The sequence below is a fragment of the Micropterus salmoides genome, unplaced genomic scaffold, assembly GCF_014851395.1.
Source record: "Micropterus salmoides isolate LMB-PRFRI ecotype aquatic unplaced genomic scaffold, ASM1485139v1 Ms_hic_scaffold_10, whole genome shotgun sequence".
Lineage (NCBI taxonomy): Eukaryota > Metazoa > Chordata > Actinopteri > Centrarchiformes > Centrarchidae > Micropterus > Micropterus salmoides.
The window spans coordinates 28,358,419-28,376,726 of record NW_024040041.1 but is presented as its reverse complement, the minus strand read 5'-3'; the positions used below and the strand labels follow the sequence as shown (position 1 = coordinate 28,376,726).

At 39.4% G+C, this 18,308-nt stretch overlaps 1 protein-coding gene and 1 pseudogene across 2 annotated transcripts; one reads left to right on the top strand and one right to left on the bottom strand.

The window, feature by feature from the left end:
* Window positions 1-12: 12 nt before the first annotated feature.
* LOC119894332 lies at window positions 13-5,236 on the bottom strand (annotated as a pseudogene).
* Window positions 5,237-5,970: 734 nt separating this feature from the next.
* On the top strand, window positions 5,971-15,547 carry LOC119894230. 2 transcript variants are annotated; one of them, XM_038706862.1, is made up of 8 exons: window positions 5,971-6,441; window positions 10,013-10,224; window positions 10,782-10,930; window positions 11,202-11,651; window positions 11,752-12,129; window positions 12,988-13,057; window positions 13,298-13,464; window positions 14,886-15,547. In XM_038706862.1, the coding sequence occupies exons 2-7, from the start codon at window positions 10,017-10,019 to the stop codon at window positions 13,450-13,452; spliced, it is 1,410 nt and encodes a 469-aa protein (XP_038562790.1). In that variant the 5' UTR covers window positions 5,971-6,441; window positions 10,013-10,016; the 3' UTR covers window positions 13,453-13,464; window positions 14,886-15,547. The 2 variants fall into 2 exon arrangements, with proteins under 2 accessions (XP_038562790.1, XP_038562801.1); XM_038706873.1 differs by lacking the exon at window positions 5,971-6,441 and adding an exon at window positions 7,071-7,173.
* Window positions 15,548-18,308: the final 2,761 nt, after the last annotated feature.

The following is an 18,308-nucleotide window of genomic DNA, read 5'->3' as shown; positions in this document are numbered from 1 at the left end:
GGAAACAAAGGATGCTATACCAAAACAGATTTTATTACATCAGAAAGAACAGAGGGGAGTAAATTGTATAGTTAATACATTAATGAAAACAAAACGAAACCACATGATTGGAGACTAGGCTGTACTACCAAGAAAACTGTTGCAGAGTTAAGCACAAAAATTAATTATAGCAAAATAGGTAGACAAATTAGGAATCCAACCTAGATCAATCGGACGTATTCAGATCCTTTACTTAAGTAAAAGTAGTAATATCACACTGAGAAAACACTCCACTACAAGTAAAAGTACTGCATTCAAAACCTTACTTAAGTAAAAGTATATAAGTATACTTAACTGTAAGTACACGGCCATCCATTAAAAAAAAAAAGTTTATTCCATTTTTCGTGATAACAGGATAATTATCTTGTCATCTGGAGATAGCTGAATACAGGTGCGTTTCTTTAGACGGGCTTTCTTTCAAAAGGAACTTCAATATCACTGATTAGCTCAGTTGGTTTTTTATTAAATTATCTTGAAAATGATCTTGTTATGACAGGAAAACGGAGTAAAAACAATATTTGAAACGGTGGCCACTTAGGGCTTCTGTAGTACATGTTGCATTTTACTGTTGTTTTAACTCTTTTATATCCTGTTGGGTAAAGCTATAGCAATGCATCATATAATAGAAGTTCATCATGTGTTTTGTTTGGAAACCGGTGGGCTCAGGAGTGAATCGATGTACTCTGCAGTTGTGAAACTGATGTGTGATGTGAAAGTTGAAGTTTTTATACCTGCAGAGAAAGTTGGTGATCTGCTCCATGTTAATTCTGAATTGCTCTGAATAATAAGAGAATAATATTTACATAAAGGACCAAAGAAGAGCGGAAAAGCCTCACAGCTCACACATTGGACTGGACTTTATAGGCCTGTGAATTATTGACAGCTGAGTACACACTGTCACAAACGGGAAGGCTGAAATATAGCAAAAATGCTGATGTGGGGCTTTCACACACCGTTTAATCTGTCTCTGTATATCATAAATTATTTCTGAACATTTTCAGTGATTTACAGGTATACATAGACTTTCAAAGTCAGTTATCTGCTCTATGTTACTTCTTAATCACACTGAAAAATGACAGAAAAATGTTTGCATAAATGACTAGAGAAGAGTGGGAAAACCTCACAGCTCACAGGTACAGTAGCTAGACTGTGGACCTTGTGTATGTTGGCTGATTTATTTATAGACCTAAAAAATACTGACAGCTGAGGACACACTGCCACCAACAGGAAGCTTGAAATATAGCAAAAATAAATTAACATAACTTTGTGTTTCATGTACAGACAAGCTGACAAAATCAATTGAAAATGCTGATGTAGGGCCTTTACATTATTTCATTTGTGTCTGTAGTTCATAAATTATTTCTCAATATGTTTAATAATTTACAGGCAAACATAGACTTTCAATGAAATGCCTTTTTTCGAGTATATAAATTAGGGAAAATAATTTTTGCAACCTTAAACTGTAGCTTTATACATTGTTAAATTGATAATAATAAATCAGCAGGATACCATGCATATGGGGTAACAATGGTTTAAAAAGTAAACAAAGGTGCTAAACAAGGAAATTAATGTTTAGAAAGTCTGCCGAAAGTAACCAAAGTGAACCTGGACTCAAATTTTGCGTAATATTTGGCCACGCTAGCTGCAAAACATTATGTACAGAGGATGAAGCCTACTGACTTTGGTCATCCTCTGATTTTTCCTGTCGCCCCACCAGCAGGTCAAAGTTTCCACTATTCACTATTAGACTTCATAATCAATAAAGACAACAGTTTGGCCAACTGCATGTTTTCTGCTCACGTATTTTTAATATTTCCTAGCACAGAAGTCCAACCATGGGTCAGACAGGGTTTTGTGATGCATATAAAAAGTTTACACATTAACAGTTATTGTAAATTATGGAAGTGTAAGACACATACAGACACAGTGGCAGTGAATGGCTGGTGCGGCTGCTCTGCTTATTCCCAGATGAACTTCAGAGACAGGTCACCGAGTTTCTCCTGAAGGAGTTGATCCACTCTTTCACTCTGAGCGGCAGTAAAGGTGTTCTTCCAGTCACCGATCTTACCTGTAATGACAAAACAAGAATAAGAGCTGATATCTGTTTACATGTTTCTGCACACGAGCTGCAGTTATGTTAGATTACCTTTGCGCATGAAGTCTCCCTTCAGCTTCTCTTGTGGCAGAAACTCGTAGTTTGCTTTTGAGTCTTTCTTCATGTTCTTGAATGTAGATTTTTCTTCAACTTGCTCAATGGCTGCTTCACTCAGGTTCTTCCCTAAGAAAATGCAGATCTTAGTAACTGCCGCCTTCAGGTCCTAAAAGAGAAGCAGAAACCCAAAAGAGAGCAAGTTCAAACTCTGAAAAATAATTTATTATCACTTTTATGAGAATGAAACTTTCAAATGAAAGTGGCCCTTTTTAATTCATGGTATGAAATGGATTTGAAATGTGTCCCTACCCTTCCTCACATCATTTTTCAAACCAAGCTACACAAAAATGTTGAAGAACCGCAGTAAAAAATCCCTCATCTTACCAAAACCATGTTCTCATAGTTCAGGAAGAGGATGTTGTACTTGTCTCTCTTTGAATGCCAGACCCTGATGTGGTTCGAACCAGGATGATCCTACAACTGTATAAAGGTATAATGTATCCCTTAACTTAACATTTTCATTTAAAATTAAGTGTCTGTGGAATATATGTATCCCAATAGCATGCAAATACAACCAACACTGAAGTTTAAGTACTGCAGTCAGGTCCACCACTTTAGCACACATGATTCGACTATCAGTCGACTATAGGCAGGACTTGATGATTCTGTAAATTCTTATTCGGGGACAGCCCTAATCTCCAGTCAAACCAGTAGTTCAATCAATACCCAGGCCTACTTTTTGTAACCAGATCGCGGCAAACACATAAGCAACACACCGAAGGAAAGAGAAAAACACCCCTTTTATTTCCATATGTGCCTGCACCATAATCTGTATAATAGAATGCCTGCAGGCGCCGAGTCCATGCGTGATTTTAACAGCCGCTCAACTTCTACTGTGGTATCAGGGATGTTCGTCACTGTTACAAGTTTATCACCACAAGCTTGGCTTTTATTGGTTTCATCTTATGGTATCATTTAACACTTCTCTGTGCATTTTTATTTGCTATTCACATCACTTGTCTTGATTTCAGTTGGTTTGATAGGCAGATTCTCTTTTCCTCGGTTTGTATCTTTAGTGTAGTTTAGTGACTTGTTTAAACAGACTGCTTTCTCGTTTTATACTTGACTGTCGTCTTTTTGGAGGTTTGGGACACAGCACTGAAAGAAAAAAACGCGGAGATCTTTCAGTTCAGCTCGAAAGTTAACAAAACAATTTTTCCTTGTTTACTTTCAACACATGTATCAAAAAATACCTTAAATTCGTTTTCCACAACTTATTTTGTCACTAAACTATTTCACACCTCCTCTCTCATTCAAATAAAAAAGCTCTAGTCTTTCCCCTTATAGGCTAATACCGCCAGTGAAGATGACCTAATTAGGATGAGGAGCAATGTGATACAATTTCCGAATACTTTTTATGTAGAAGTTATTTAAAAAATAAAATAGATCACCTAGCTTGTCCACAACAACAATAAAAATAATAGGCTACCAATGAATTACTATGGCTTCAACAGGTGGCATTTTATGCAAGGTATCAAATGAAATACTCAATTGGTATCTGTATTACTTTAAGGGTACTTGTTTTGGTACTGGTATCGTAAAAATTTCATCGTCACAGGGACCCTTGCGTGCTTGCAGACGTGTAAAGTATAATCCTTGCTTTAGTTTTTTAGTGCATTTAACTCAGATATGGTGGCCAAGACGTGTCGAGCAAAATGCATATCCAAGATGCTTTGCAATTCCAAAAAGACAAGCTCACTAAGATTTTAACTGTCAGTATTAAATTATTGATGAAAATGTTCATGATCAAATTCTCTGTATCTGCAGGTACTGTCAATACAAACACACAATCCAGACATTTCCAACATAACATTAAAAATTGTTTCTAATCTTTCTGTCAATTCTTCATAATCAGATGGTTATCATCATCCAGACTCTGAGGTAACTCACCATTGCCCGTCAAATACGCCTCAAAAAAGTGCTCAAAGTTCTTGGGTGTCTCCAGGTCGCTGGAGGCTTTGCTGAAGTGGTAAAAAGAGACGATGTTGTCCTTTGGGTTTCGCATCACATAGATAATCTGACATAAAAACAAACAACAATCAGCCCATGCCAAACTCCATTCAATTAATTCAGTCTTTAATGATACCCTAATTTGTTGGCACATACAAAATATGGAAGGCCATTCCTCCCAGGAACAATAGAATGATTGCTTAATCACAAATTTTGAACTTGTATCTCACAATTACAGCTGTAAGGATTAATCAATTAATTAAATAGTTTATCGACAGAAAACATTTTTACTATTTTGATAATTGAAAAATAGCATAACAGTACAGTAAGTATAAAAAATATTTTCAGACTTATCACTATTTATTTTTCTTTAAATTTATCACTTAACTTTCTAAATATATTTTTAAAGTTGTATTTTCCTGGCAGGATTGGGCTTCCATAAAACAGTGACCTTAGCCTTCTTATCCTTCACTCCCGGAGGCATAAGAGCCGGGGTGAGGTGAGAGGTGAAGAGTCGTGGAGAGGGTCGTAGGGCATAATCTTCTCGACCTTCCGTGTATTCCAGCCACGGCATCTGCTCAAAGTTGTTTGGATATTCATTCAGATCCCCGTCTAACTCACAGATGGAGATGATGATCTGTTGAGTCCATATAGTTCCTGTATAGGGACATTATGTGTTTCCTTACCTGATTTTTAAATATGCTTCCAGCCAGGACAAAAGTGTAAAGGCAAATAATGTGATACGGAAGAGTTTGTCTCACTGACCTGACTTTGGATAAGTGACGAGGAATATGTCACTGTCTCGAATTTCAAAGCTCTGGAGTGAATCAATGTACTCTGCATTTGCGTCACCGATGGCAAAGTTGTAGTTTTTATACCTGCAGAGATACTTGGTGATCTGCTCCATGTTTCATCTGTATCACTGAGAATAATAATCAAATAATCAATAATAAGCAAAATGTGTTTGCATAATGGGCAAGAGAAGAGCGGAAAATCCTCATAGGTACAGTGGCTGGACTCTGGACTTGATTTATGCATGTTATTGGCTTCTTCATGTATAAGCCTGTGAAATACTGACAGCTGAGCACACGCTGCCATCAACAGGAAGCTTGAAATATAGCAAAGTGCTATATTTTTTTATTCTAAAAACCCTCTGAAATCTGTCTATTCAGACGGAGCATGTTTTGCTTAAAGTATTTTTTTGTTACAACCTTGACCTGTAGCTTTATAATTGATTTACATAATTGATATAATGCTACTCAATACACAAGCACCAGTATAAACTGGAACCAAAGGCTGCTTTACCAAAAACAGATTTAATTTACAATACATCAGTAAGAAGAGAGGGGAGTAAATTGTATAGTTTGTTCTAGGGCTGACCCCGATTAGTCAAATATTCGATGCTTCGATGGGCAGAGCCTGATTCAATCAAGTCAATCTCACAATCTTCGCAGCGACACAGGGATCATGCCATTTTGGCAATATGAGGCATAAACATTAATGATCCCAGTTTACACTTATAGGACTTTTTTTTGTATAACTGAGATTCACATATGAAGGAGGAAACAATGGAGATTGAGGCTCACGGTATGTCTGTTCCATGTACAACTATGCCAAGGTATAGACAGTTTTCAATTCTTTAATCCTTTATTTATTATTATTATTATTATTATTGTTTATTCTGTAAAATATCTCATCTATTTGATGGACTGCCACGTTTTATACAAAATTCATAATTCCTGGATAACGAATCCTGTTGGCAATCATCTGAATCCTGTTATGACCTGGCTGGTGTGGGCAAGGAAGACAACATAAACCAGTTAGATTCTCTAAAGAAAAGTTATTTATTTGTAGGGTAAGGTTGACTGTAACTGTAACAGAAAAAGGGCCGATTGGATGCTGCTTAAACCAATGAAAACAATATTACCAAAAAGAAATCTCTACTGAGACACACTGTTAGCAATTGATGTAATTTATACAGTAAATCTTACAACAATGTATTGTATTTGTGTTTTTACTGTAAGTGGCAATGCATCATGGGAAATTAATGGACAGTCCTGTATTATTATTGTAACTACACTGTACACGCCGAGTTTTACAATGGTTTTACATGCACCGCGTTGCATCATGGAATCACCGCGATCGGAATTTTGAATTTTTAGGCGGTTAGTTCTAAACGGACATTCGAGAACGGACATCGTTCAAGAAGAAAAAAAAGAAGCAAACATTCTGGGACGAAGGTAAGTTAACTTCACGTTATGTAACTTACTGTTACCCTTTTTTATATCATATAACGTTATTATTTCTGATAATCTGAGTGGATGGTGACGGTTTCGTCTGCTTTGATTTGCTAACATAAAGTCGGCTGTCCCCTTGTGGTTTAGCTAAATTGGAAATAACGTTAGGGCATGGGCAGAAATAGGTGCTTTTATGATAAGGTAGCTAACATTATTAACGCGCTTCTTCCTCCATCAGTCCCATGAAATCAGGTATGTACTGGTAGTTGCTAACGTTAGCTACCTTGTTCATCACAAACTGATGCTATTTTTAATCTGCCTGAAGTAACGTCAACATGGTTTTTTCACTGTTTGGATGGATCGGCTAGCTAGCGCGACTGTCATTTAGGGCTGTCATTTAGAGAAAGAGCGCCTGCGAGACGAAAGTGAGAGTGAGGTCTGCTCTGCGGTCTTGGCGATTAGTTGAGATACGCTGCCAAATAGGTTTAATCCTAAATAAACTACCTATAACGTTACAAGTAGTTATGTCTCTTGGTATTAATTTCTGCTGTAATTGACGTAATGTGCAAAATGCGCAACCAGATGTTCGAATATATGTGGTTTTTTTTGGAGGGAATAACGTTATTCGAACGTCAGTATTTGAGCAATTTTTCTGTTTGTAAGTTTTTTATTGCGCTCTTGACTTCTGAGAAGAACGTCACGTCTGCCTCCTGTCAGTGAGTTAGCCGTAAAAAGGTAGCTTCTATGTTTGCTATCTTCTTATAACTGTTAAAGCATATCAAGAACAGATTTTATAACATTATCGTATATATTTCTATCGGGGTTTTTTTGTCTGTTTTGCCGAACATTTTCAGACAACCACCACGTGTTGTGAGGGTGAGCTCGACCAACAGCCAACTAAAGTTAGCTAGCTGCTAGCAAGCTTCACACAATTCCAAAATGTTCACTTGCAAGTTTAGCACATGTGGTAAGGAATTTAATAGAGTTTGTGAGTTTACTCAGCACATTAAGTTGCATAGTAATAGTGCTAATTACAGATATCAGTGTGGTGTGCCTGAATGCTCCAGACAGTATGTTAAAATTCCTGTACTTAAAGCTCACATGTACAGAGACCACAAAGCAGATGTGCCTTTGAGGAATAGTCAGCGACCATGTACTCCTATACAATGTGACTTTTGTGCAGTAAGGTGTGAAACATCATCTTTACTAGTTTGTCACTTGAGGTCACATTTGCGTGAAGGGTTACACGTTGAATGCCCATTTAGAGGATGTGATAGAAGGTTCTCTGTTTTGTCGAGTTTTGCATCCCATCTTTCTAAGAAGCACCGCAATGACAGTGCTGAACATGTAGAAAACCCCTCTAATGTAGAAAGACCTGTTGCCAGTGAATCAGTGAGTGAGTGTGAACCATCTAACGTTAATTATTCTGATGATGAGCAAGAAGTACCTGTTGCAGTTGATGAATCTGTCTTTCTTCAGAATATCACACTTTTCTATCTAAAACTTCAGGCTAAACTACTATTGCCGGCTACTACAATACAAACTATTATTGAGGGATATCAAGATGTCCATCATGTCAGTCTGACAAATCTGCTTAATACCTTGAGTGAGAAACTAACTGTCCTTGGAATCCCAGAGGCCACAATTAGTAACATTATGGATGAAATGAGAAAAGATGATCTCCTCACAGCCTGTAACAGTGGGCCTTTGAGCACAGACCAGAAAAGAAAGACGGCTTTTAAAAAACATTTTAATTATGTTGAGCCGGTGCCTCAGTTATTAGGTATCAATGAGAAAGGTAAGGAATCGTTTGCCCAGTATGTGCCTATTAAAGAAACATTGGCTGCACTTTTTAAAAGCAAGTCCATGCAGGAACAGTATGCAGCAACACATTCCACACCATCATCAGAGGGTATTTTCCAAGATGTAAATGACGGGAAGGGAGCTCAGTGCAACCCTTTATTTAAAGCGGAGCCATCTTCTCTTGGTCTTATACTTTATCAGGATGCATTTGAAGTGGTTAATCCACTTGGTTCTTCTAAAAAGAAACACAAGATTCTAGCAGTTTATCTCACTTTAACAGATATTTTGCCTCATAACAGATCATCCATAGATCAAATGCAGCTTGTTCTCTTGTGTAAGGAGCAGGACTTCAAATATTTTGGGATGGACAAGGTATTTGAGCCCCTCATTAAAGACCTGAAAGCTCTTGAGGAAACTGGCATTGAGATAAATAATGGACAAATTGTCAGAGGTCGACTGTGTGCTATTTCTGGTGACAATTTAGGGTCTCACTGTATTGGCGGATTTGTTGAGAACTTTAGTGTGAGCCATTATTTCTGCAGGTATTGTGATATAAAAAGATCAATTTTTGAGAGCTCTCCATTATTATGTGGCAACAAGCGTACAGAACAGTCTTTTCTGAATCATCTACAAGAATTAGAAAACACTGGTACAAATTCTGAATGTGGTATCAAGTCAAACTCTCCTTTTAACCAACTGTCCTTCTTTCATGTTTGCCAGCCTGGATTACCCCCATGTCTTGGCCATGACCTGTTTGAAGGCATTGTTTCCTGTGACCTTAGTTTGTTGATTGGTCATCTAGTTGAGGAGAAACATTTCAACTATACACAACTGAACAGGTGCAAAGATCAGTTCAACTATCAGGGAAATGATGCCCAGGACAAACCAGCCGATGTTTCACCAGGTAGCAGAAGACTTGGTGGACATGCAGTCCAGAACTGGTGCTTCCTGCGTTTGCTCCCTCTCCTGATAGGAGATAGGATTAGGAATCCATGTGAGAATGGTGCCTGGCAACTTGTGCTGCAGCTCAGAGAAATTGTAGAGCTCATTTGTGCACCAGCAATCACTACAGATCAGGTTGCTTACCTTAAAATACTCATTGAGGAGTATATCTACTTTCGAAGGCAGCTCTTTCCCAATGAGCCCCTGAAGCCCAAACATCACTATTTACTTCATTATCCAGAGCTCATTACACACTTTGGTCCCCTTATTCGCCTTTGGACTCTCAGGTTTGAGAGTAAGCACACATTCTTCAAAAGATGTGCTAGGAAGTTACATAATTTCAAGAACATCTGCAAGACAGTCGCAGAGAGACACCAGCTCTTCCAGGCATACTTGAGTGCAGGTAAAATGTTTCAGCCGAGTGTGTTACTGGATAAAGAGATGACATTCTATGTAAATGACTACAGCGACAAAATCAGAGAGGCTGTTGTTGGTTTGCATTTTGAATCTAAAGATACAGTAGCATCTCACACAGTGACGGTGAAGGGCACATCATACAAAAAGGGCATGTTTATTTTGCTGGGGAAAACTGAAGAAGAGTTGGAGGTTGGCAAGATAGAGCTGGTCATTGTGCACCATGGCTCTGTGTCATTTGTCTCAGAAAAATATTGTTTTGTTAAGTTGAGGGACATTGGGGTCTATAGTGTTTTGGGGACACCTCAAGAGCAGTTTGTTTGCATGAGGCATGATGATCTACTGGATTATTATCCTTTGCCTGCCTACACAATGTGTGACATTACAATGATCTGTCTCCATCACTCCTTTGCAGAGACATGGCTGCAGCACAAGAGGAGCTCAGGAGGGCTGTCTTGGCAGTACTCCCGGACCTCCCCGCAGACACACTAACTACCTTGATGGCAGGCCTGGAAGAACTTGGTGTGGAGAACAAGGAGGATGTGAGCCTTCTAAGTGAAGAAAATCTTCTGCCCTTTCTCCGTGTGGTCCAGTCTAGAAAGCTTCTCCGTGCCTTTTCATCTCAAGGTAACCGTAGGTTGGGTGGTTCGGGTTCTATGGGTGGTTCTGGGATGGGGGTGGTCATCTGCATGGAGGGATGCAAGGCACTTTTACCCTTCGTCCTATTTAATGATTTAACTGTTACTGTTAATTCTAAGTATATTAGGCTACACATCGAAATGTTCACAGTTGAACTTGTAAACCTAGGGTGCGTTTGTAAATTCACTCCAAGCACCCTCAGCATGTGATTTGTTTTTTTTATATGGTATGATTGTGGCGTGATGTATTAACTGATGTGTTTGGCAGATTGTGAAATCCACTTTTGTTTTGTGCCCTAAAAGTTGCAACATCGATGGCCAAATGGAATTCCCACCCTTGTCACCAATCAAATTTTTTTTTGAAGCGTGACATGATATGACCTTGGCTGTCAGGTGGCTTTCTACAGTTGTTTTTGGGGCTACCACGACAAAAAGTTTGAAATAAAAGAAAAATTAATGGTTTTATTTTATAGAAAATATGATTGGTGTTTAAATATACCATAATATGTCTGGATCATAGGGGTCTAATGGTAAATATTTTTTCAGGTTCCTTCTCAGCCCTGTCTCCTCCTGGCTCTCCACAACTCTCCTCAACCCTGTCCCCCGTGGGAAGTCCACAACTCTCCTCACCTGAGACACCCCGAACGTCCAACCCAATGCCCTCACCACGCACACCATGGCCTGTACATTTTAAGGTGAGGCGGGTCTTGGCGATTTCTAAAATATATTTCTATTCTACTCAATAGGGATGCACCAATGGCAAAATTCTGGGCCGATGCCGATGTTCAAAATAGCAATGTGGCCGATGGCCGATGGCAATGGCCGATGTTTGTTGTTTCTCAGATTATGTTATAAGATTGGGCTTCATTTGAGTCTGATGCTGAAATTGACTATAAATGCACCCGTAAAAGCTTATATCCTTGTATCCTCTCTTTTTTTTGCCATTTTCTGTTTGCATCCTTGAAGGTTAACTGGGAGAAGATGACGCCAGAGATTCAGTCAGCCATTGCAAATTCTACTAGACCGAATCCTGCTGCCAGAAGAGCGATGGTCAGAGAGCTTGTCGATCAAATGAGGGTGCACAATGCAAATCCAAATAGAGGGATCTGTTTGAAAGTTGTAAACGATATAATACAGAAGTACCCCACATGTTTTGGGGATGTGGATGATGATGAAAATACAGCTGGGGCATCGCTCGTCCAGCAAGTAAAAACCAGAATCGAGCATGTCAACCGAAACAACACATTGGCACGGTTAAGGAAGAATAAGCACAGCAATCGGCAGGCGAGGACAAATGGAAGAGGTCCCGTTGATCAATATGGATGTGTCCGATGGGCACCTCAAGAACTCCCCTCAGGGGAGACTGATGAAACCCTACAAGAGATGAAGACTCAGATGCAGCAGCTATATGCCCAGGTAGGAATAGTGGAAATTATATTTAGGCATCCTTAGACACAAACCTACATTTTATTTTTGAGTATTGATGCATCCAAATTTTGACTCCCCCGACCCCTAGGAAGGAATGTCAGGCATGGAGAGAGGAGCGCTTCAGAGATGGCTTCAGAGAACCTACATTCTCCAGCGTTGTGATCTCAATGCTGACCCTCCACACAGCGTCTCAAAAATTAAGGATGACTGGCCCTTTCTCTTCTCCTTGAAGGGCCTGTTCTCGCATTTCAGTGAACTGACCGGAATTCCAATCCAGGAGAAGCTGCCAGCTGCCATAGACAACAGGAGTCAGAACATCATAGAGTACTTCCAACAGCAGAAGACACCAGGAGTGGGGAAGGTTCTGGAAGCCTACGATGAAGAGAGTGGCAACAAAGCTATCTGCACCATTATGTGCCTGCTTGCTCACTTCAAGGAGGGGGATGGTATCTTCCTTACGGCTGATGTGAGTATAACTTGCAGTGCATATCCATAAATTAACCATTCCCTCACTCTCTCCCTCCCATCTCCGTCCTGCTATTTTGTAATTGTTAATTACCAGAAATCAGTCACCAGCCCCATCCTTTGCTATGGACACTTTGCACAAGTTATTCTAATATTATATAGACTCTGAACAGCCTGAGTATCAGACCAAAGCTAGCGCTTCAGTCTGACACCCGTCTCATTCAAAGCGTTTACAAAGTTGGAGGGCTTTAGATACCTTTTCAAAAGAAAACTTCCCATTTCCAAAACGTCGCCCCTTCTAAAAAAGCTCTCCATGCAGAATACTGTACTGGTTTCAGAGCAGTTATTCCAGTAAACCGTCTGTTTTTTACTAAAACTGCCTCAATCTATATTCTCCGTTCTCCGAGGCAGTCAGCGCACAGGCAGATATTGCTTGAAAATGGGCCCTGGGCTGATTGGTTCATCACGTTTAGTCCCGTCCACCCCCAGCGGTCATTGGGCTAACATTCTTCCGGTCTGGCTGTACTTGTTGCTCGGAATGGGGAATGCAGACCCGAGACGGAGCCTACTTAGCGAAGTGGGCTGAGTCCGTGGTCTGATCCAGGCTATACTCTGATGGGTTAGCCATTGCTTCCTGCCATATAGTTCATAAAATAATTTTAATTTACTGTTTTATTGACATGGCATCCATATTTAAAATAAATATTTGCCATGTGCAGTTGTTTCTAGATTTGGCACCATAAATTGAAGCTGATTTTCCCCTTGGTGTTGAGTAGAACATTACAGCTCTTGGGGCAAGTTTTCTTTGTCGTTGTTTACTCAACGTACTCATGGTTAACTTATGGTTTTTATTCTCCAGCCCTCTGCCACGGCTGCTGATATTGAGAGAGCTGTCAGTCTGCCAAGCACACCTCGATTAGTTGTACCAGGTATAATCTTCCCTTATTTTGTAGAAGTTAATTCTTTAATGAATTCATGTGGTTGAGGGAGGACTGTTGCGCCTAAAAAATGTCTTTCTTTGAGTTGTTGATGGAGGGTGCGGGGGTCAAAGGAGATAATGTTCAAGTGGAGGTGTGCGAGTCTTTCTCCACTTGAACATTAATGAATTCATGTAGGTGGCAATAGTGTGTTGTGCAGCTTTTAGTTATCATATTGTTAATGGGTTTCAGGAGAGATACTGCGCGGTGCAGATATGGGTTATGTCCATGGAAGGAGCATGTGTGATGGGGCCCCACAGCAACCTCCTGCATGGATTGGCAGCAGTCTTCGCTGCCTACTATGTCTTCAACTTGCAATATCCAGCAGAAGCCGCAAGCACACTTGAATTCATTCAGAGGTGAGTTTAAAAATGGCATTGTCATAAAAACGAGAAACTTAAATTAAGAAACACGTATTAAAATTAAGAAACTCGTATACAAAATGTGAGCGTACGAGTTTCTTAATTTGTGATTTGTAGAATAGGATTTGTGAACCTGCAATGAAGAATTTGAGAAGGTGTAACTGTTGTGTTTGTGGGAGAGACAAAAAAGTCTACAAGTTTGCAACTCTTAAAACATTTCTCTCTGAGACTTCAAATTTCTTCTTCAAATATACCTCCATAAGCAATGACTTGATATATGAAGGGAACTTTTCTGTAATTTACATTTTTTGTTAGAGTTTGGGATGTCAGTAAGTCACTTAATACAAATACAAAAGCATATTACTTCGCATTTTGAGTGATCAGATTTTACACATTGCTTTGCAGTTATAAGAAAAAAATCTAATTATGCTATCCAATTTAGTGAGAAGGGGACGAGCGAGGGGATGGGGAGATATGGTTGACGATCGCACACACAGACACTCACTCAATCTCTCACAGGCACATACTCAGGGGTTAAAGTATTCCGGCACCATGCCGGATCTCCGGCGTGACACAGTTGTGAAGAAATTTTCAGCAGGATAGATATTCGTAAAGGTTTATCATTTGAGTTCCCCAAAACCTATGGCAGCTCTCACACACAAAAAACGTGTTTAGCCAATCAGAAGCAGAGTAGGGTTGGACTTGTGTTTGCTAGCTATAACAATGTGCAGCTATCCAACAAGATGAAAGTTTTCTCTCACTCACAGATGCGTGATGTGCGAGTGCGTGGAAAAATAGAACCAATTCCTATTTTAAAGCACGCGTGTGCTGGGTCTGCGCTGTCCACGTTCCTGGTGTAGCCAGAATCGCTGACATGGGTTGAATCCACGAGTGCGTAGAATTCAGCGTAATACTCGCGTGTAGAGGCCCGCTGTAGCTCGGGTGTTAAAATCACAGTTTAGAGATCTTTCTATTTGTAAACAATGCTCATGAATTTAGACCTGAAAATAGACCTACCCCTCCACATCTAATAGTCTGCTCGTTTGGGAAATGGCTGAGGTAAATATGAAAGTAAATTGAATGAAAATAATATTAAAAAAATATACAGGCCTATATAAAATAGGAAAGCAGATTTTACTGATGCAAAGCTTTTAAAGGGAGATGCATCACGGTTTCAGCCCAATTTCTATCCGATGCACACCACTCCAACCGGTGCACTCGCATCGCAGACCCTTGCATCGATCGTGCCAAGCCACAGACACACACATACTCATATAGCCTACAGTGACTCTCAGTCTCACACACACAAGCACTCAGTCATTCATAAAGATCCCTTAATGTTTCATGTCATGGTTATGACCATGTCATATCTGTCTTAAATGTTACCTGATAAGTGTGTTTTTCCCCCCTGTTTTCAGAGCCTTTTGCGGCATAAATCCCCAGACGGGCAGCAAGGCAGAGAAAAGGCGAGGGCTGAATGCACCAGTTTGCACACTTTTGAGGAAACTGCTGGATTTTGAATTGGTGGGCAGGGGAAATTAGAGGACATTAGTGGGCAGGGGACATTGGGGACATTAGTATGTTTGACAACTCATGTTCAACCAGTTTGGTACACTAATACTTTGTGCATTGTGCACTCTGTTTTTTAAGAGAAAATAAAAATATATATAAAAAAAAAACAAAGTTTTTTGTTTTTCTTTGCAGAAGTCTGAAAGAGAACATTTATCCAAGTTACAACATTTAATTGTAATATTTACAATATTCTGTCCTGTGAAATTACAGGAAATTCCTGGCTACTGAGTTGCCGTAAATATAAAATTTTGCTGTAATATTTACAGTATTATATCCTGTGAAATTACAGAAAATCCCTAAAATTACAGGAAATTCCTGGCTACTGAGTTGCCGTAAATATAAAATTTTGCTGTAATATTTACAGTATTATATCCTGTGAAATTACAGGAAGTACAGTACCTTGTTGTAGTTATTTTACAATAACAGTCCTGTATACTGTTTACAGTAAATTTACGGCAACTATTAGCCAGGAATTTCCTGTAAAATTACAAGAAATTTCTAACAGTGCAGATTGTGAGCTTAACCTATGCAAGGTAGCGAAAACAACAAACAAATTCAAAATCATAACACAAAGAGAGCAGCACCCTTAGACCTATTGAAACGAACACAAAACAACTACGCAGATGTAGCGAAATCAGTTTGAAGCTGACCCTGTGCCCTATTTTCATGAACAAGATTAACATCAATTATCTCAAAACAACACACTGTGTCACAGTATTCTCAGACACCCTGACACAACGAGGCAAACCGATCAATGAAAATCACAGCTGCCTTGAGTGACAAGCACACACTCTATTTAGCTTCAGTCACTGTCAATGCCTTCACTCGATTGGAGGAATCCACCACCAGCCAAGCCAATCATCATCGAGCCCAGCCAGACAGCAGGAGGAGTCGAAGTCATCTGGTCCAATCCTCGGCAGGCAATCCTACAGCTCAGAACGTAGACGGCTACTAACACACAGGGGCCACAAGCGCCACTATGAGGTTCACTTTTATTTTTTTATTGTTTATTTTTTAGTGAAATGTCTCACCAACTATTGTGTGTACCAGTGTGATGTTGTACAGATAGTCATGGTGCCCAAAGGATGAATCCTTCTAGTGCAGGTCAAACCTTTCACTTATTCTGTAAAATATCTCAACATCCACTTGATGGATTGCCACTTTTGTACAGACATTCATGGTGCCTAGATAATGAATTCTAATGATATGAAAGTACAATATATTGTACCATGCCCCTCATTTATGCTTGTTGATGGCAATAACCAAAGGTCTGATCTGGTCGGACAAAATAATGGATTTATTTGTCTTTGTGCAGCATCATGCAAGTCTGTGTTGTGTAATGACGATTACAATGACAATAAAGCTTAACCTTTAACTTTATCGCCATCATCCCTCCCCTACTTTTAACATACAAAGCACCCTTACATAATGAACCATTATGTTTTTATTACCTTAGAATGAGACATTTTTATCTACATAACCGCAGGCACCCAGCTAAACTTTTACTGCCCTAGTAGGAAAAATCATGTAAGGTTACTTGGATTGGTTTATTCTCCAGTGCTGGCTTTGGCTTGTGGTGTAAAATATGTAGTTGGATTAATTTCATGTTGTTACTCTCTCTCCAGCGCTCTGTTTTGGCTTTGTCAGTTATGTTCCTCAGACAATCAGCTGATCACTAATTGGCAATAAAACCGTAGCTTACAGCTAGAAGCTCAGATCAGACAGTTAAACCTTTACTGACCTGGTAGAAAAAATATGTTGTTGGATTTGTTTTATGTAGTTAATCTCTCTTGAGGGCTCTGTTTTGGTTTTGTTACATGAACAGAAATGTGCCTTTACCTTCCTGAGAAAAACAGATGATGAATATTATTGGCAATAAAACGGTACCAGCAGCAAAGCTCAGATCAGCAGCTAAACTTCACATTTTACTGCACTGGTGGAAAACATGTATTTCTTTTTACTGCTAATGGTAATTGTGTAATATATATATATACACATACACACACACACACACACACACATATAAATAAAGACTATCAAGTGACTAATGAATACTTTCCAAATTTGCATAAAAAACATGGATATTACGTCCCACTGTGCACACAAATGTGTAATTTGTACTTTCACATGCTAAATGCCCATTAAAAACCATTTTACCACAAGCTGAAATTATGGCTGTCAGTAGTACTTTGTATGTGTTATATTTAAAAAAAAAAAAAAAAAAACATTTTGGTAATATTTGCATGCTTATCTAATTAAGCAAAGTGAGAGGAGCCTTGATTCTCACCTGCCTATGCCTTTGTAAACTTCATGTATTATGTGGTTTATAATGGACTGTGGTGCAGAAACAGTGAGGCTTACATTGTCCTGTTATCTGTTAGTGGTTGTTACATCCTCACGTGGCTCAAGCCCAGAGGTGGAGAGAGGAGTAACAATAAATGAAAACCGGGTCTAAAGAAACAGGATACAGATTATGTGCCAACAGATATTTATTAACAGAAGGTGGAGATATACCTTTTAACAAAAACACACAACTAGCAACTTAAATCAAAAACAAAACACCACATTTAACACCTTCCCTCTTCCAAGGGGAGTGTGTGACCCCACATCTCCGCTAGTCCCGAGCATACAACTCCACTCCTGCTGCACCCAAGCACGCAGCCATCTGACCCACTGGTCAGCAGCCACCTAAGCTGGTCCCCACAGGACCAGTCTCACACACTGGCCTCTCAAGACCATCCACATTGTCCTACTGCTGAACTCTCCTTGCTCTCTTATCCTCCAGGTACTGATTGGGGGATCAGGTGCAGCTGCTGCCCATTACTAATTGCAGCTGCACGGCAAGAAGGGGAAGGGCAGTACCTGGAGAAATACAGGAGAAATACACACCAAAACACAAGACCCACGGCTCTAGGGCCGTAACAGTGGTCATACTTGATGCACTAGATGTGATAGTTTTTGAGATGTTCTTCATTTACTTTGGTTAGTCCATATGAGCCAACCCTCCCAAGATGTAAAATACTGTATTACAGGAGTATGAGACATCATGTAGCACTTCATTTCTTGATGTGGCTGTTGTTTATTAATGAACAAATTACAATAAAATAAATAATAAAAAACATATGGTTTTACTGAATACTTAAGTAAATATAATTTTTAATATATCTATCTAAAGAAACCTCATTTCTTGACTGGCAACTCTCTGCTATCTCATAGATGACATCTTTGTCCTGTCTCAGGCACCGTAGCTATACTACTAGCTTGGATAG